At 41.3% G+C, this 20663-nt stretch overlaps 1 protein-coding gene across 1 annotated transcript; it reads left to right on the forward strand.

The window, feature by feature from the left end:
* Nucleotides 1-1008: 1008 nt before the first annotated feature.
* Nucleotides 1009-20193, forward strand: LOC106571597 (consortin). Its single transcript, XM_014144848.2, has 11 exons — nt 1009-1283; nt 6174-6685; nt 8276-8373; nt 10931-10961; nt 11711-11797; nt 11917-12031; nt 12750-12771; nt 12891-12984; nt 13305-13570; nt 18482-18626; nt 18822-20193. Exons 2-11 carry the CDS (start codon nt 6598-6600, stop codon nt 19028-19030), a joined length of 1155 nt encoding a protein of 384 aa, XP_014000323.1. The 5' UTR covers nt 1009-1283; nt 6174-6597; the 3' UTR covers nt 19031-20193.
* Nucleotides 20194-20663: the final 470 nt, after the last annotated feature.

The following is a 20663-nucleotide window of genomic DNA, read 5'->3' on the forward strand; positions in this document are numbered from 1 at the left end:
AGTATGTGGGTACCGTTTGTCACTGCTATAGTGAAATTAATGTATTGTTTAGTGTTGTGTTGTGTAGTGGCTTTGCTGGCATGCATAAAAAGAATTGGGTGAGTTTGCCCCACCAAGGTGTACATGCTACATGCCACTGAAAAGAACACTGACTCAGATACAGTACCTTACTGACACACCAGTGCAACAACATCAAGTGTCAGATATTGAATAAGCTTTCCATGAGAATGATACCAAAGCTCTCCAATAGATATTTGAAAACATCTGTTTCTAAGGAGATACCTTTTACCCAATAGTCTACTGTTCCACATTGTGTAACTACTGGGCATGGGCAATAAACCACATTTACCAGCCAGTGAAGTGCGGTCAGAGGTTGGGTAGGCACTCACTCACAAATGCACCTTCTCCTCCTTTTTCTTCTTATTTAAGGTTTTATGGCAGACTACAACTATTGGTGTATTGCTGCCACCTACTGTATGGGGTATTTAAACAAAACAACAAAAATATTCCATTGCAGGAAGTGGATTTTGATTCAAATCACATCCCCAAACAGGCCCAGGTGCCTGTGAGAATGGAACGTTCATCGACAGGAACAAATACACCTCGATGCAGCCCAGGTTCCCCATATAACAAATAGCTCCAACAACCAGAGTGACATATCTCACTGGGCAAAAACTGGTTTAAAAAAAACAATAGTCAATGTGATGACTTTGAATCAACGTGGAAAACTGATTGTATTTGAAAAAGTAATCAATGTAAGGGAATTTTGTATTTCTTTCACCCAACTTTTTACCTAAATCCAATGACATGGTGACATGTTTTTGTTGATTTGACGCTGAATTCCCGATAGTTGACAAATATACCAATTATAAATTAAAACTAGACGTTGAACTGACGTCTGTGACCAGTGGGATGCTATTAAACGAAATCGAGTAACAATTTTCACCATATGTAAACATTGACGTTGCAGCGCTGTAAATTACAGGCCACCTCTTTGTGGAAGTTGAGACATCAACCAGCTGCCAGAAGATGGCCCCCTTGCCTCTGCTGTACAATAAAATGAGATATTTCGCAATGAGTTTTAGACGAAGGCAGAAAATGCCCGGATTAGATCATAAACAACCATTGATCCGCAGCGATGGTGACACTCAAGGTTGTATATCAAGTGCATTTTAGAACATCGTGTTCAGAATAAAAGGGTTATGGATTGAGCTGGATGACCGTTCAGCTGATTGACAACCACGAACCTTTCTTTGCCTACAGCGGGACAGTATCTTCCATGTGTGAGTATGGATACATCCGCGTGATGATGGGTACCGCCGTTTTTACTTACGGTTACCGTCTTCGAATGCGGTTATGATGAGAATTTGTACGTGTATAGCTATCGCCTAAATATCGCATGAACGGATTCTTGATTTCGCTTCGTTTATTCAATAGAAAAGGATGAAATAGTTGCTCTTCATTGCTGAATAGTCAACATGAAATTGGCGTAAGAAAATGTATACTGTGAATTGCAACATTGTAGCGCATGTAGCCGGTTTATTACTGTGTAAACTGCGTTGATAGTGTGCTACGGTATTCCAATGAATTGAATCAACATGAAATGTTTGTTTGGCTTGGACTCACTTGAGTGCCGCTGCTTGGATAGGCACCAGGGAGCATCAGCTGCAGCATACATTCTTCACTATTGGTTCGCAACATAAGTAAATGCAATGAGATGTAAACGTTTATAAAATAACAATACACATGGCCATACGAAGGAGATCAAAGTATACTTATAAGTCCAAACATGCTACTCTATACTAAAAAGGTTAATTATTCTGGTAAGAAATTGTACCTAAACACGCTTCAGCCCAGTTTGAACAAAAAGGGAATCAGGTGCTCGACTGAGGGACTTCAAAACCCAAAAGACAGACAGACACCCTTTGAAGTGTCCTGGGGTATGTTTTTTTTTAGGTTCATTCTGCTACCAGTGTATAACTATAGTTTATCAGTTACTGGTTGGAGGATGCAAACATGGATGATTTTTCAAAATCTGTGTGTTTTGTCACCTTCAATCTATGTAAGAGCTATGAGTCATGCGCACAGTGGGGTGTTACATGAGAGGGTAAAGGCCAGTACTACACATTAGACACGATGCATATGAGTCACACTCCTCCTTCTAGTTCTATGTTCTAAACCCCCTCACATCCACATGACTGTGAACATGGCACCTCTTGACATGTTCCTGAACCCCCACTCTGTGCATTCCATCCATACGCTCTGGTCATCCATTTACGCTTAAATGTAGGCTAGGTCTTATGATGTGGAGGTTGTGTTTATTTAAATTTTTTTAAATGAAGGCATACAGTGCATACAGTTTTCAACCATTTTCATCCCCCCCAAAATTTGAATAAGCAAAGGCTTTGATTTTGAAGTTGTATTTGTCACATGCACAGTGAAATGCTTAACATGATTTCTGGTCAAACAGATGGAAAAGAGGTCTTAGAAAACATCTAGCAAAAAAAATGGGTATTCAAAATGCATCAAACACAATAATGTTGAAGTAACATTTATATTTTGTTTTGCAGAAATGATTTGCCTTCTGTAAGTTTAAGAAATATTGCCTAATGTCTTGTCATTCTCTTACCAAAACCACTTTAAGATATTTTTTTTATACGGAGGGTGGATAATGAAAGATCAAGTAAAAGTGACCTATCAATTACTGATAATGTTTTTACTGCTAACAATTTGGTTTGTGATTCATTTAAGTGATTAAAACGTGTCTTTCTGTTACCAAATCGGTAACAGAATTACCAATAAACCTGTAAGTTAATGACTGCAACTGAATTGCTTACGATGGGAATTCATAGTAGTCACAAAACATAGTCGGGTCACCTGCTACTGTCTTCCCTTCCACTGTTATGTTCAGCTCAATGTTTTATTCATCTTTCTGTTGTGTGGTGGTCAAAGGAAGAGTATGAAACCGTTGAAAGTAGTTGAAATTTGGTCAGTCCAAATTGGAACCAATCATAGACATTTGATTCACAAGTTTGTACAGTAGAGCACAGGACAGTACAGCAAATAAAAGTAGAGTGTACAAAACATTAAGAACACCTGCTCTTTTCATGACATAGACTGACCAGTTGAATCCAGGTGAAAGTTATGATCCCTTATTGATGTCACTTAAATCCACTCCAATCAAGGGGAGGAGACAGGTTAAAGAAGGATTTTTCAGCCTGGGCAGAATTGAGACATGGATTGTGTATGTCTGCCATTCAGGGTGAATGGGGAAGACAAAAGATTTAAGTGCCTTTGAACAGGGTATGGTAGTAGGTGCCAGATGCACCGGTTTGAGAGCGTCAAGAACTGCAACGCAGCTCAATTTTTAACGCTGAACCGTTTCCTGTGTGTATAAAAAATTGTCCACCACCCAAAGGACATCCATCCATTGGAGTCAACATGGGCCAGCATCCTTGTGGAATGCTTTTCGACACCTTGTAGAATCCATGCCCCTCAATATTAGCAAAGTGTTCCTAATGTTTGGAATACTCAGTGTAGGTCAGTACAATACAGTACAGTACTGTAGAATTTAGTACAGTACAGTAGAGCACACTAGAATAAAGTACAGTATGCTTTACTTATTTGTAGTGTACTGTACTAAACTATACTCTGCTGTCCTGTACTGTAGTGTACTCTACTATGATGTCCAAACTTGTGAAACATAGACGTCTGTGATTGGTACAGATTTGGTGCAGTCTGGACAAACCAAATGTGGTCTTGTTTGGGGGGCGGAGCTCATTAGAATAATAACCGGTGTGTAGAATAATACCCAAACATGCAAAGGAGGATATTACATTTTTCTACCTTTGTTTACCTATACATCACCATGAAGAGAATAACATAATTATGCATTTCTGTATAGTACAGAACAGGGACCCATGATGTCATTCTGTTACCATCATTCTACTGGGTGTTAATCCACTTCACTTACTGTAGTTAAATAACCAAAAGAGAGTCAAATCATTTTTTATTTTTTGAGAGAGTCAAATCATAGCTGACACCCCATTCTTTCTGCAGACATCTTTGAATCATAATTCAGAGTAGATATTTAAGAGTTTTTGGAAAATGTGGTTACATAAAAAAGGGAGGGAGATTTTACCATCATTCTGATACAAAACTTTACTGCACTATTCTTTGAGCAAATGTGTTTTTGTAAAATGTTCTGTGGAAATTGTTAAAACTAGTCCTTGTGCATAGTGTTGTATGATTTGTTTAACTTTGCAATCAATTGCTTCTGGCCTCATTCTGTTACTGTGGAATTGCCCATACATTACTGTGGAATTTGGCATATACACAGTGCATTCGGAAAGTATTCAAATCCCCTTGACTTTTTCAACATTTTGTTACGTTACAGCCTTACTCTAAAATTCCTTAAATGTTTTTTCCCCCCTCATCAATCTACACACAATACACCATAATGACAAAGAAAAAACGTTTTTTTTCTGTAAAACATATTTACATAATATTTACATAGGTGTTCAGACCCTTTACTCTGTACTTTATTGAAGCACCTTTGGCAGCGATTACAGCTTCGAGTCTTCTTGGGTATAACGCTACAAGCTTGGCACACCTGTATTTGGGGAGTTTCTCCCATTCTTCTCTGCAGATCCTCTTAAGCTTTGTCAGGTTGGATGGGGAGCGTCACTGCACAGCTATTTTCAGGTCTCTCCAGAGATGTTAGATCAGGTTCAAGTCCAGGCTCTGGCTGGGCTACTCAAGGACATTCAGAGACTTGTCCCGAAGCCATTCCTGCATTGTCTTGGCTGTGTACTTAGGGTCGTTGTCCTGTTGGAAGGTGAACCTTCGCCCCAGTCTGAAGTCCTGAGCGCTCTGGAGCAGGTTTTCATCAAGGATCTCTCAGTACTTTGCGCCATTCATCTTTCCCTTGATCCTAACTAGTCTCCCAGTCCCTGCCACTGAAAAACATCCCCACAGCATGAAGCTGCTACCACCATGCTTCACCGTAGGGATGGTGCCAGGTTTCCTCCAGACGTGACGCTTGGCATTCAGGCCAAAGAGTTCAATCTTGGCTTCATCAGACTAGAGAATCTTGTTTCTCATGGTCTGAGAGTCCTTTAGGTACCTTTAAGCAAACTCCAAGCGGGCTGTCATGTGCCTTTTACTTGAGGAGTGGCTTCTGTCTGGCCACTCTACCATAAAGGCCTGATTGGTGGAGTGCTGCAGAGATGGTTGTCCTTCTGCAATGTTCTCCCATCTCCACAGAGGAACTCTGAAGCTCTGTCAGAGTGACTATTGGGTTCTTGGTAAACTCCCTGACCAAGGCCCTTCTTTCCCGATTGCTCAGTTTGGCCGGGCGGCCAGCTCTAGGAAGGCCACTGTGTTCTTGGTGACCTTCAATGCTGCAGACATTTTTTGGTACCCTTCCCCAGATCTGTGCCTCGACACAATCCTGTCTCGGAGCTCTATAGACAATTCCTTCAACCTCATGGCTTGGTTTTTGCGCTGACATGCACTGACATGCACTGTGGGACCTTTCCAAATTGACCAGAGGTGGACTCTAATCAAGTTGTAGAAACATCTCAAGGATGATCAATGGAAACAGGATGCACCTGAGCTCAATTTTGAGTCTCATAGCAAAGGGTCTGAATACTTATCTCAAAAAGCTATTTCAGATTTTTTTTTCTTTTAGAAATTTGCAAAAAAATTTAAAAAACTGTTTTTGCTTAATCATTGTGTGTAGATTAATGAGGTTTTAAAAAAAAATGTATTATCCATTTTAGAATAAGGCTGTAACGTAACAAAATGTGGAAAAGGGGAAGGGGTCTGAATACTTTCCGAATGCACTGTACATCTCTCTCTCTCTCTCTCTCTCGCTGTGTGCAGCCCCATGTGCTGATGATGTAACATGGCCATTATGGTTTCTAATAGACAAATATGTTATTTTAAGTTTCTCAAAATCAGCCTGGCTGATGTAACAGCTTCTCTGTGCCTGAAGGCAAGTCCTGGTTGTAACACAAAGAGTTCTCTCTGAAAAGATTAACTCAGCAAAAATAACTAGCATTTCACTCCCACTCTTCTGCACATTCAGTTTCCTCACTAACTCAAGGCGTATCTCTAGCTGAGAATGACACGCTGATGCTAACACTATAAAATCTGTTTAAATCCAACAGGGTATTGAAGAGGAGAGGAAAAAGCTTCTTGGTGACCTGCTAGAGGGATTTCAAGGACCAGGAAGAGCCCCAAACAACTCCAAATAAGGAGACCAGAACACAGGGAGACCATAAAAACAAGGAGATTGAGTTGGAATAATAGACTATATATCTACACTGATGACACAACCTTCTACTTATATTCTTCCAACTCCAACAAGCTGGAAAACGTAGAACATTGGATCCCACATTTTATTTCGCCAACCTAAAGATTTTTAGAGTTTTCTGTGACCCATAGAGTAGCCTAAACCAAATCCATGTTTCTAGACAGAATCCAATCCTAGTAAGTGGCAACCCTAAAGCAGCCAGCCACTTCCCTCCTGTGGGCCCGACCCACCTCTTGGGAACCAGTGAGTTGGTGGAGAACAACATTGTGAGGGAGAGGATGGGCAACAAGAGCACCAGCCCCCCTAGAGACCCAGACACTGAGACGACTCAGAGAGAGGAAGCAAACAACACGGAGGCTGCCTCAGGTGCCTACAGCACTCATCACACAGTACAGATCTCATACAGTAGTTTAAGTGGTGCGCGGGTCAGCTGTTTTTTTCTCGCGCACCTGCCCGCAATTGCTAATAACCCTTTTGCAACCGCCTGACTATATGTGATAAAGTGAAAATATGAGGTCTGCACCCAACCCTAACCCGCAACTATAGAAAATGCGTTAGGCGACAGTCAAAGACAGCGTCATTATTTTTTTGACAGGGGGTGCATGATTTTTATTCTTGTTGCCAGATACGTTTCTGCATATAATTTCCGACATTTTGGTTGGCTATTTGTTAGTCAACTTGTCTATAATTAGATACATGTAGCTTCTCGTATGTCATTATATGTTGCCCTAAAATACTAAGTATACCCTTGCTCAACTTTTAGGGACTGGGGAGAAAATACAATAATGCAACAAAAAAAAAAAAACGAATGGGAAAGATTTTCTGTCCAAAATGTCCAAATGACATCAGTTTGACCTGTTGTAAGGAAAAAGAAAGCTGTGAAAACGACGCAACGCGTTTCTGATAAATGTAAGTTCTGAAAATATTTCAGTTCGGCTTCGATGCATATTATATGTGGTTGAAATATTATCAGCTTTTCTAATGAAGACAGAACCAATATACTGTATCTAACTGAGCATTGCATTCCCTCAAGATGCAGAAGTAAATAAATCATATTTCTCCACTCCTGTTCCTAAATCCAGAATTTGCCAACATTTGGTGTATAGTTTTACTGCAAGAAATGCTTAATTCTGCAGGATTTATTAGGAAGGCTATATGAGAGGTTGTAGACCTACAGTCAGTGTCCAGATATCAGTTTCCATTTAACCCATCTAAACAGTTGGCTACAGTTTCCTTGACATGCCTATTTGAAGTCCCGTTCTGTGACTGTCGAATTTGTAAAGCGTCTCGCAATCAACACACACAACACTGCTATCATTCTCTTTTACCACTTCACCAAATATTTTCCAAACATTGCTTTTATGGCCCTTCCTTCTCTTTCATTTCAACTATCATTTCGCAGCTTTTGTCTTGTTGAATTAAACTTCGACAATGTCCTTTTTGCCTCGGTGGATTTACGTTAACCTTTTCTGCCCGCTCTCAAAAGCATTATTTGGCGATTGGTTGTGTAAACTATTTGGCGCGTAGGCTACAGTTAAGCCCTAAAGTTTAGGCTTTTACACTAATACCAGATAGCCTAAAATAATGAAAGAAAACCCTGTGTAGCCTATAGATATAAATTGCACAATAATTATACATTTATGGATTTTTTTGAAGGTATTGTTTCTCTTTATTCAACCCGCAGGCCACCCACCCGCCCTTCAGCCACACAATATTTAATGACCCTAAACCTGCTATCCGCGGGGACTGCTGGTTATGAGTCAACCCGTGCATCACTAGTGTACTTAATACATATTTACTGTGGAGTAGATTTGCATGTCACCTACCTCAAGCTGTTTCAAAAGACAAGTACTCTCTATGGCTGCCATGATAAGACCTTAAGAGTAGCCTTAAAATATAAAATCAAACATGCCTATTCATCAACTGTCTATTACACTTGACATTGTGTGTTTTCAGGAAGTGGCCCCCCAGGCCCCAGCCCTGACCTGCTAGCCTCACTACAGTCTTTGGGAGAACACAGTGACCACACACTGCTGCCACAGTCTCTACACCAGGTGTGTGTTTTCACCTTCACCAGCACAAATCCTCTGTGTTCTTTTCCTCTGTGGTTTGGTCCTGTGGGTTGTACTCTGTTTTGCACAGTAAATCTCATCCTCATCTGTCACATGTGTTTTGCCACTGAAACATCTTGCTTTTCCCTTGTGTCTTCTTTTCATTTGTAGGGAGAGTAAATCAAGCTTTAAGATGTAACCATGATTACAATGATCATGTACTGTAGTCTATACACTTGTTATAATCCTATTCAGTAAGAACACTTGCTTTGGCCCTCAATGTACTGTAATAGCCTTGCAGTTGTTGTTTTATCTTTGCCAGTTCTGGTCATCATGGAACAAAGAGTCAGCTATGATTTACACGCCCCAAGAAAAAGACAGGCCCCACTGATACACTGAGGGTTGCGTCCCAAATGGCCCTCTGTATCCCAAATGGCATTCTATGTCCCAAATGGCACCCTATTCCCTACATATTGCACTACTTTTGGGCCCTGGTCAACAGTAGTGCTCTCAATAGGCAGGGAATTGGTTGCCAAATGGGACAGGCCTGATACACTGATACAGAAGAAAGGGTTGCTCTGTGATCAAACTGGTACAATCAGTGGAGCATTGGCAGAATAACTGGCCAAGAAGTACGCCAAGAGATTGCATTTCAGTTATGTGGACAAAATAGATGCCCATACATGGAGAATTAGAGCTGTACAACAACAACAACAACAAAAAATCATAAAATCCTGGTAAACAGGCATTGACATTTGAAGAGATTCAGTCTGCGTCTTGGGTTTGTGTTCGCTCTACACTGTGGAGTCTACAGAGAGTTGAGACAGGGACAGGAAGAGTTGTCTGACACAGTTGTTTGAGTTCTGTTGTGCGTCATGGTAGAAGTGAATCTGAGGTAAAACAGCTTGTTATTCACCACATTACATCTGAGTCCCAGCTTTTGCCATAGCTCTATCCTTCCAGACTACTATTTCATTAATTTATTTAATAATTCATTAATTTATTCTATACATGGACAGTGGAGTGAAGTTCAAAATGAACAATACAGTCATGTGTGCACATACTGGACTTGCTAAATGTACAGTAGTGTCACGTCCTGACCATAGTAAGTTGTTATTTTCTATGGTAGAGTAGGTCAGGGCGTGACAGGGGGTGTTTGTCTGTTTTTGTATTTCTATGTTCAGTTTCTAGTTTTGTATTTCTATGTTGGTGTTATTTGGGTTGATCTCCAATTGGAGGCAGCTGATCCTCGTTACCTCTAATTGGAGGTCATATTTAAGTTGATGTTTGTCCCACCTGTTTTTGTGGGTGATTATCTTTTGAGTAGTATGTTTTCCTCTCTGCGTCACGTTTTTTTTGTGTGTGTTTCAAGTATTTAATGTATTGCATTTAGTTTCACGGAATAAATATGTGGAACTACGAACACGCTGCATTTTGGTCCGATCCTTCAGACAGCCGTGACAAGTAGCCCTTATCCTGCTATCCAGTTAGCTAAACACTCATTCAAACAACTCAGTGAGAAGCAGGGTGCCATTTTCCTTTAATCAGTGTGAAACTGCAACAAACACAAAAGTACATGTTTTCAGTCACAGTAGTATAGAGCACAGAATGTCTTACACAATAACTGCACTGAATGTACAAAATAAGTCAAATATAAAATAAAGTTACTAGAATGCAACTGTATGCTTGATATTGCTAAGCTAGGTGTCCCTTTTGAGAAATAGTACTGAAGCTAACGCAAAGTAGCTAACAGCTAACTCAATTCTTAACCTTTTACAGAAACATAAATTATATGTGATAAACATTTTATCTTGTGCTAATAAACAATGTACTTACAGACATTGCGCCTTACAAATGTTTTGCCCGCAACAAAATGTCACTTAGGGCCCCCAAAAGGCAAGGGCCAGCTCTGACTGCATGTGTGGATGGGTATGATGGGTACGCAGACCCGCGAGCCACTGCAGCCCTGTTTTTTTGGGGGGGGCCCCGACCCCAATCAAAGTTGCCCATCCCTTCTCTAGAGTGACTTCATATAGTCTTTCAGAGCAACATGAAAGTGGTCTAAGCTTATCTCATGGCATGTTTCATCCTTGAAGTTAAAACTTGAGTCATATTCATGTTCATCAAGTGACTTAGCTTAGATACAAGATGTGTTGGAAGTCGCACTGTTTAGTGTCGGTAGCCATTAATAGCTGTTAGGATCAGTTCATTACCCAGCAGGAGGATATCTAGTCTGACAGTTCAGTTGGACAGCTGAAGCTGAAGGATGTAGAAGGCTTTATTGCTTTCTCTTAGTTAGAAACTGAATTGTTGTGGGGGTAAACCATTTCCTTCCATGCAATATCCAACAGTAAAATAATTGTTTTCTTTAGGATAAAACCTTTCTAGTTAAATTACATTAATTACTTTAAATGAATCTTTCAAGTTGATTTATTTTCAGGTAGGTTAAATAGAGGACCTGACATACTGTACTGATGTCTGATTCTGAGTAAGTGAGCTAAGTGACAGAATAAGAAAGTCAGTGTGTAATGATTTTTTTTCTCACTCTTTCTCTTAACAGATAGCAGAGGCCTACTCCCTGGAAGAGGAATGTATCCTTGCCATTACTTATTGCCAATATTTATTTCCACTCCGTCAGAGCTGAACAGCAGTTAAATAGCAGTGTTTTTATTTTGACGCTTCAGGGACTTTGGTGACTGATTTAGGATGACACTCTTGTTCATTTGAAAAAGGAAAGGGACATGCTATTTCTGCAGTGGTGGGGTAAGTGTTTCCATGTGTGCTGGGCAGAATATTCACTTTTAGTTTTTTAGTTTCTATAAGCGGGTTACAATTTCGTTACTATTTGGCTTGCTCTGTTGGTTCCTGGGTTGACTGGTTTTGGTAAATACTGGGTGTGGAAGTTGGGGGTTGTTGATGAGGGAAATATGTTCTAATGGTAGTAATCCAATTAATTCTCATTGAGATAAGAATCTCTTACACGAGAGATTTTGCCTAAGAAAGTAATACTTTGCGCACACACACACACACACACACACACACACACACACACACACACACACACACACACACACACACACACACAGAGAGTCAACTGCAGGAGAACATACCCTGGAATAGCTTTAAAATTCCAAGATTTATTTATAGCGTCATACATTTTCTGAATTCTTGGTTTTCGCACTCAAGCACCAGCTCACCAGCTCAACATCAGATGCTGTATATATTTGTCTGACGTTTGTTAGTGTGATCCTGTCTTTTGAATCCCAGAGTTGACAGCTTTAGGGATAGGTGTTATGGGCTCTTGTAGTGTCCTCTTTCCTTAATTGCTGATGGTTATAAGATCAGTGGGCAGTGCAGTTCCTGCAGTTGGAGAGGCTATATCATGAGCGCCTCCTGTCCAACCTCACTGCCCTGCAGGAAGACTGGGGTACTGCACTCTACTCTACACAACTGCTGTAGACTCACCTGAACACGACTGACAAAATATAACTCTGTTATTCTTTGAATTCCACAACATGTGTGTGTGTGTGTTCTGTGTGCTTCCAGAGAGCCGGTGTAAAAAGTGTAACAGAGCAGCGGAGAGCACCTCACCAGGTGAAACCAACAACATTGGACAGGAACACATAGAAATACTGAGCCAGATCTGCAGGACGCACCAGAGGTGAGATAGATACTGGTGGACCATAACATGGGTGCTGATCTAGCACAATTTTATACTATAACTATAACTGAGACTACATGCACAAAACATTGACTTAGACAATAACTTGTAGCAGTACTGCTCGCTGCAGTAGAAGGGAAAGCAAAGCATGTCTAGATAGTTTGTCACATTCTGTCACCACCCACAATATTACCGCTCCAGAGGGGGATCAGTAAACACTGTCTTCATTTAAATGCATATTTTCATTCGTGAATGCTTTATAATGAATGGTTTATTAGCTAGAGTCATTTGGTTGATATGTCAGATTATACCCTATGTTTGAACTTTGAACATAACATCCCACGCCAGTGGTTCTTGTCTAGACATGAACCACCCCTTAATTAAATAACACTCCTTTGATTATCAAATATTGCTCTTTACTTACTCTACTAAGCTATAGACTCAGATACGTTTTCATGCAAGTCACAGAACCCCACCCATGCCTCTTGGTATGTTAGTAGCTTGTGGCGGTTTGATGGAGATTGATTCAGCTGGATACCAGATGCTCAGTCACTGTAGTGGCCTCCGGTCATTCTAGCTTTACATTTATTAAATCAAATTGCTTCAAAACATCAGCTTAGCCAGTCAGACCTCTTCTCTCTCTCTCTCTCTCTCTTTATCGCTGTCGCTCTCTCTCTCCCTCTCTCGGTCTCTCTTTCTCTCGGTCTCTCCGTAATAGGCCAATGCTTAGTGTGGAAAAGGTAAGAAAATGCACTACACACCATCCTTTTGATGACGTTTCTTAGTCCATACCTTAAGAGAAGATTAGTGCGTTTGTGACATGAGCGACATTTATGACGAAGCTGGGTTTTTTTTCTAGAGCATGGCAGACACAGTGCTGAAAGACAACCACAACACCAAGGAGCAATGTGAGAGGAATGAGAGAGAAACATCACCATCCCACCATGGAAAAGGTCAACACAAAACCCACCATCAGATGAATCCCTAAATCAATATTATAGAATGGCCACTTAGCCTAGAGATGTGAAAAGGAAGGAGATGATATCATCCTCTTTGTTCACTGGAAAGCGCCAGAGTGCGGTTCGGGTTCTAATCAATAAGGGCTCATAATATGGAATCTGATACCAGATGATGCTCCCATACTGTCTCAGCTATAAGTGTGTGTGTGTCTGTGTCAGTATCTATAATAAGTGCTTATGGGCTCTATATGCTGAAGCCAGGTGATTAGTAGTAGGTCTAGTATTGTAAGCAACACTTGCTCTTGTCTCTGCAGTCAGAGGCAGCAACCCTGTAAGACAGGGTGAGGAGGATTTTGAGCAGACCACATCAACAGGAGCTGACTCTGCCATGGCTGAGAAGGAGGGAGGAGTGGAGGGGGGAGAGGGAGGAGTGGACGAGATGGAGGCGGAAGGGCAGGAGGTGGATGAAGAGGAGGTGTTTGAGGAGAGCCCAGAAGAGGAGGTGCAGGTGGTGGAGTGGCCAGCGGGGGTTCCCCAAGCCTCAGCCAAAGACCTGGTCAAACTTTCTCATGTGGAGGAGGTGAGAATCCACTGTGACTGAGGCGTAAACAGCCTCATGTTTATCTCTCTCTTCTCTCTTTCTCTCTGTCTTTTTTGTCTCTATCTTTCTCTTTCTCTCTCTCTCTCTCTCTCTCTCTCTCTCTGTTTATCTCTTGTGTGTCTAGCTCTCTCGATCGCTGTCTCTCTGTGAAGGGGTGAGTGTAGCTGGTGCATAGAAGTCAGGCGCAGGAGAGCAGAGATGAGTGGACAAAGCACTTTACTTAGGAAATCATTTGCACAGAACGCAACCGCGTCACAAAACAAATGCCCAACGAACAAGTGAGGCAGCACAAAGTACAAAAAACCCAAGTACAAAGTACTGGCTGCCACAAAGGACGGGTATAAAACAAAACCTGGCGCAAACCAGCCGGAAGCGTGCCAACCTCAACAATAAACAATTTCACACACAGACATGGGGGGAACAGAGGGTTAAATACACAACAAGTAATGAGGGAAATGTAAACCAGGTGTGTGGGAAAACAAGACAAAACAAATGGGAAATGAAAGGTGGATCGGCGATGGCTAGAAGACCGGTGACGTCGACGGCCGAACGCCGCCCGAACAAGGAGAGGAACCGACTTTTGGAATGAGATAGACTTCGACAGGCTCAAGGGAGCACAGGAATGTCTTGGCAAAGGAGCTGGGTCTGTAACTAGTGAATTGCCTGTGTGCTCGATACTTAATTCCATGTGCTGAGCCACACTACGGATGTGGCCATGGTTGGAAGGTTTGAGGACAGGACACAGAGTCTATGATGTCACTAAAGAGCCACAACAGATTTAGAACAAGTAGTTCACATGCAAATCCTGAAAAATAGGTCAGACATGGTTCAGACAATGACGTTTAGGAGGGCTTTGTTGAGCAATTATGGGCTTTCTTGAGCATGCCTGGCTAGTATTTGAACCCAATTTTGTCTAGTAGTGACTGCTGAAACCACACAAGTCAGACTAGACACTGGAGACAACCTAATATGATATACTAGCACTCTTGGGTTGACAATAGATCTGTTGACTGAGGCATTATCCTGTGTTGTTATTGATCTCTGCATATTGACCCCATATAACTGACCTACCTATATATTATAGACGTGGATGACACTGTCAGTGTTATAAATGACCTAATTTAAGTGCAATAGTGTATGACTCCGCTGAGCTGTGCATCATTGCAGTTTGTTGTGCAAACAAACACTTGTTTCACCTCCTAGATGCATTCTAAGGGTGTGTCTAAAATTGCTCCCTATTGCCTATGCGGTGCATTATTTTGGGGGCGATGGCCCCCACAATAGTATATGCACTGGTTGAAGGTCAATGTTAAATTCAAATCTCCCTACCGTCATATCTAAGCCAATATGACACAATGTCAATGCAAATTCGCAAATGAACTTGATTGGAGGTACACAACACACTCGCCTCCCATAATGATCCATCCAGCCGTTTTGGACTGAATACATTTGTAGGTGCAACAGTTTTAATTAAATAGATAATTTAGCGCCCTCACGTGCACATTTCCGTCCATTAAGAACCAACCATGTGCTACCTTTTTGAAGCATTTCTAACAATGCTAACATCTTTTCATCCGAATCTCAAAGTTCTAGAACCCGGACCAAAGCACTTGGGTTGCGCAGCAACAGTGCTAGTAGCTAGCTAACACCAGTTGGATGAGAGGCAAGCTACAAGCAAAGGAAGCTATATTTTGCTTTGGAAGGTTTTTCACATGGCTGAAGTCATCTTGTGTAAACTGTTGGCCTTGACACTTGTGTGAAATAAGCACAAATAAGATAGCGAACATCCTTGACTGCATAATTACCAGTTAGCTAGCCAACTAAAGTTTGCCAGTAACGTTAGCTAGCTACAAGCCAACAAGGCTGTAACTGTAATATTAGCTGTATGGATGGATCATGCATTCAGTGTATATTGTCAGCAACTCAGTATTGACAATAAACAGTGCATTCGGAAAGTATTCAGTCCCCTTGAATTTTTCCACATTTTGTTACGTTACAGCCTTATTCTAAAATGGATCTACACACAATACCCCATAATGATAAAGCAAAAACAGGTTTTTAGAAATATTTGCAAATATTTTTTGGGAAAATCCTGGAGATATCACATTTGCATAAGTATTCAGACTCAGTATTTTGTTGAAGCACCTTTGGCAGCTATTACAGCCTCGAGTCTTATTGGGAATGACACTACAAGTTTGGCACACCTGTATTTGGGAGTTTCTCCCATTCTTCTCTGCAGATCCTCTCAAGCTCTGTCAGGTTGGATAGAGAGTGTCGCTGCACAGCTATTTTCAGGTCTCTCCAGAGATGTTCCATCGAGTTCAAGTCCGTGCTCTGGCTGGGCCACTCAAGGACATTCAGAGACTTGTCCCGAAGCCAATCCTGCGTTGTCTTGGCTGTGTGCTTAGGGTCGTTGTCCTGTTGGAAGGTGAACCTTCGCCCCAGTCTGAGGTCCTGAGTGCTCTGGAGCAGGTTTTCATCAAGGATCTCTCTGTACTTTGCTCTGTTCATCTTTCCCTCAAACCTGACTAGTCTCCCAGTCCCTGCCACTGAAAAAACATCCCCACAGCATGATGCTGCCACCACCATGCTTCACATTAGGGATGGTGCCAGGTTTCCTCCAGACGTGATGCTTGGCATTCAGGCCAAAGAGTTCAATCTTGGTTTCATCAGACCAGAGAATCTTGTTTCTCATGGTCTGAGAGTCCTTTAGGTGCCCTTTGGCAAACTCCAAGCGGGCTGTCTTGTTTCTTTTACTGAGGAGTGGCCTTGACACTTTGACCCCATGGCTTAATTTTTGCTCTGACATGCACTGTCAACTGTGGGACCTTATATAGACAGGTGTGTGCCTTTCCAAATCATCATTGAAACAGGATGCACCTGAGCTCAATTTCGAGTCTCATAGCAAAGGGTCTGAATACTTATGTAAATAAGGTCTTTAAAAAAAAAATTGACATTAGAAGAAAAATAATGTTTTCGCTTTATCGTTATGGGGTATAGTGTGTAGACTGATGAGGAAAAAAGTGTATTTAATCCATTTTAGAGTAAAGCTGTAACGTAACAAAATGTGGATAAAGTCGTCAAGGGGTCTGAATACTTTCCGAATGCACTGTAGCTATCCCACATTCTTCCACAAACAATGCACAGCTAGCTAGCTAAGTAAAGTTCATAGTCAACTCCAAACTTTGGGAAACTGCCACGCTGCTAATGGATAATACATGCAATGGGCATTTCTCATTTAGCATTAACATTAGCTAACGTTACTCCATACACTCTAGACATTCTGTCTTGCTTAGCAATGTAGCTACATAACGTTACAGCCCTTACCTTATGCATTGATTCAGTACGCTCCCTCTGTCAATACAATTTTCTTCTTGTCATTATATCCAAATTTGCACACATGTTTTAGACCATTTTTTTAACCAAGCAAAATAAATAAATGTTCAATCATTACTGAGTGAATGAACAACAACAAAAGCTTCCTTTCATCACCAGACTGTCTATTTTAATAGTGTCAATATAATGTGTTCATGACAGGGTTTGTAGCGTAAGCGTTGATGTCACCGTTATGGAATCTGAAGGGTTTCCACTAGTTACCACAGCAACAAAGTCAAAATCTTTTCCATAAAATAAATATTAAAATATTCTAACTCATTTTCATTGGGAAGGCAGATAAAGCATTTTTATCAAAAGCAATCGCTTTTACTTGAGAACACAATCCTAGTAATTACTACCCTCTGGGGGTTCGATTAATCCCGCCTGGGCACCAATGTAGGCAGGTTTTGCATTGGCTGAAAGTTGATTGCATTCGATTTGGAACCAGGCTGCCTCCTGGACGTGAGCCAAGTGCCCTGTTGAAAGCCCACCACGAAGTTGGCTCAAAACAAAAGTGACCTATTTAAGCATGTGTAGTAATTACTAGGATTCTGTGTTTTCCCATGCGAAAGAGATTGCTTTTGTTAAAAATGCTTTATCTGCCTTCCCAATGAAAACTAGTTAGAAATTCAAACATTGATTTTATGGAAAAGAGATGTTTAATGTTTCTGGAAGATGCACCATGCTGCCTTGTTGACAAAATGACCGATCAGGGCAGATTACTGTTCGATTTGAGAAGGGCCCGGCTCCCTCCACGCTTTCGGGGGCGACAACGCCCTCCTCTTCTTCTGTGGGGTTTATCGGCTGTCGGCATCCAACGTTATGGTGCATTACCGCCACTTACTGTACTGGAGCGGTCCCACCTGTGTACCAGAGTCCTAGCTTAAAAATGTACCAATAGAAGTATAAAGAGAGGTTCCTGAACAACCCAAATTGTGGGCCGCAATTGCACCCTTCTCCGTCTTGCTACTACGGAGAAGAGTACAGTGGAGACTGGAGAGACCAACTCTACCAGGAATACACCATTACCCTCATCCTTCAGATGTGCTCCACCCCTATGGTACATCCCAGGAACACACTGCTTAATGTTCCCTGAAATGTGTACGCCAGCTGATTGACGGAGCGCCGAGCCCCTCTATGCACTTCTTTATTTTCTGGTTCCACTGGAACATCCAGCTCCTCCGCTATTTTAGAAGTTTTGAATCCTAAGCAACCTGCATACACATTGTTTGAAGTACAATAGACCAGCATAGCAACTGTAGTAGGTCAAAGCTGTGTGCTGGAATACCTTGGTAGAGCATGGATGGAGTAGGCATTGTGGTGCTGATGTGAATTTCCTTTATTTTTTTGGCTTCAGAACAATGCTTACTTCTGACTTAAAACATATTTTTTTGTTTTTAATTACACAAGGCTCTGGTCAAAAGTAGTGTACTGTATAGAGAAAGAAATGTTTAAGCTATTCACTGCACACTGTTTCTAATTCTCACTTATCCACATCACTCTGTTCCCCTGCAGAGCTCCTCACCAGATGGCCTGGTGTCCATTCTGAAAAGGAGGAGGGCGTCGTTAGATGGCCTGCCCCCAGAGGGTCCCGATGCAGCCAAACAGAACTCCAAACGCAAGGTGCGCTTCAGCGAGCCAGAGGATGGCATGGAACCAGGTATGGATCAGCCTGATAACAACCTCTCTCTCTCTCACATACATACATACATACATACATACATACATACATACATACATACATACATACATACATACATACATAATACATAAGTTCTTATACTGTGTCTTCAATAAAGACACAATAAGATAGTAGTAACATATTAATAAGTATGTATTTTTTTTATCTGTGCAGACGAGGTGGGTGGAGACTCTTGTTTGATCCTGCTGTTGTTGTGCTTAGTAACCGTGGTGATCAGTCTGGGCGGGACTGCTCTGTACTGCACCCTAGTGGACACCTACAGTAGTATCTGCACCGACTTCTCTCACAACGTGGACTTTTACGTGGTCCAAGTACGTCACTTCCTGGACGGGCTCAGACACTGGCTGTCCATACGCTCATAGTCCGCACAGTCTACTGGAGCAGTAAGGACATACAGTCGCCTGCTGCAGCACAATATGGACTCATACAGAAGCCCACCTACTGCTACAGTCTAGGGACTCTTATGAAACCCTAGGAGGAAGACAAGCAAGAATATACTGTAAGACTGGTAACACTACTGGTTGGAGAGAATGATTTAGGTGAAGTCAGACACTGGCTCCCCATACTGTCCAAGCCAGGGAATAGATTCATACTGTATGAACTGCTCTGAGACTGAGACAAGAGGGAGCACTTGACCCTAGTCCCAGTATGAATTAGAGAAGGTCATTGAAGTTCTGGGGTAGGGTCTGAAATAGAGACTGAACGGGCTTGTGAGCATTGATCTAACAGGAGGCACAGGTGCAGACATTTCATATGCAGACCAAACTGTTTCCGGAACACTGCCTCCTCTTGTTTTTGACCAGAAGTTTTTAACCTCAAGATGGACACAGCACAAAAGAGCCCCCAAAAACATGCAAAGGAACAAAACATAGCATTGTAAAATATATTATAGTTGGATTTTTTATCAAAAATATGTTTATCTGAATTTGAAAGCCTCATGGTAAAATTTGGGGTACAGTATGCAAATAAAAAAATACATTTTGGGGATTGAAAGGACACTTTTTTATTATCAACGTTTCTGTGTTTTTCATGACAAGTCTTCTCGACTCCTTGACTTGTCAAATGTAGCCTACATGTTGTACATTTTACAGCTGTTTTTGTACATGGAGACATGGGTTTAGAATTACTCTTACATTCCTCTGAAGGTACGCAAGGTTGTTGACCACTGCAAATGAAAGTCATTTGGGACGAATGGCTCTCTGGAATTGGCACATTGTTAAGTCATTTGTTGAAAACAGAGTAATATCAATACAAATATGCATGAAAGATACTGTATGTATGGCTCTTGGTATGACAATATGAACAAAGTTTAATGTTCATACAGCAATGCATTTTAATGTAGTCATGATATTTAGTACTGTACTGATTACTCCAATATTTCAGGCACTTATGTTAACTTTTTTGTGCTGGTCAATATTGTTATGTACTGTAACCATACATTTGTCTTTTATTCTATGAGTCTATTTTAATGTATTCAATACAAATCCATTTCCTTGCCTTGGTGAATAAACTTTGTTTGCTTTTATCTACTGTATGTCCACGCTGGTCTCATAGACTAGACGTAACATAGTAAACAAAAATCCGGGACACTCAAATTAGTATAATATGTTACGTTCAGTATGGCTACTTAAGACATAAGTTTACTTAAGGCAAAAACGAAAGTGGAGAGGGAGGGTGGGCAACTCAAATGTCTAGCAACACAGGGAAGGTAACTCAAACATCTAGCAACCCAACGGTTGCATGTTCGAATCTCATCACGGATAACTTTAGCATTTTTAGCAACTTTGCAACTACTTACTACTTTTTTGCACACCCAGTAGAATTCCAGGTCCAGAGTTGGAGAACCCTGTTCTAAACCTAGTGCTTGGTTCTGTGAATGTGTTTGAAGGAAATCAGACAAAGTCACAGTTTGGCATTGGAATGTCCCTAATGACTTACTCTATGGGCATGATCTTCTATCCATTGTCTGACATTGGTGTCTGGTAAAAGTCATTT

The sequence above is a fragment of the Salmo salar genome, chromosome ssa15 (genome assembly GCF_905237065.1).
Source record: "Salmo salar chromosome ssa15, Ssal_v3.1, whole genome shotgun sequence".
Classification (NCBI taxonomy): domain Eukaryota; kingdom Metazoa; phylum Chordata; class Actinopteri; order Salmoniformes; family Salmonidae; genus Salmo; species Salmo salar.

Bases quoted from the DNA above. Each gene is read 5' to 3' on its own strand.
- LOC106571597 (XM_014144848.2), top strand. From the start codon at position 6,598: ATGGGCAACAAGAGCACCAGCCCCCCTAGAGACCCAGACACTGAGACG. The intron at 8,374-10,930 runs GTGTGTGTTTTC...TTCTCTTAACAG, and splicing joins TGCCACAGTCTCTACACCAG to ATAGCAGAGGCCTACTCCCT. The intron at 11,798-11,916 runs GTACTGCACTCT...GTGTGCTTCCAG, and splicing joins TGCCCTGCAGGAAGACTGGG to AGAGCCGGTGTAAAAAGTGT.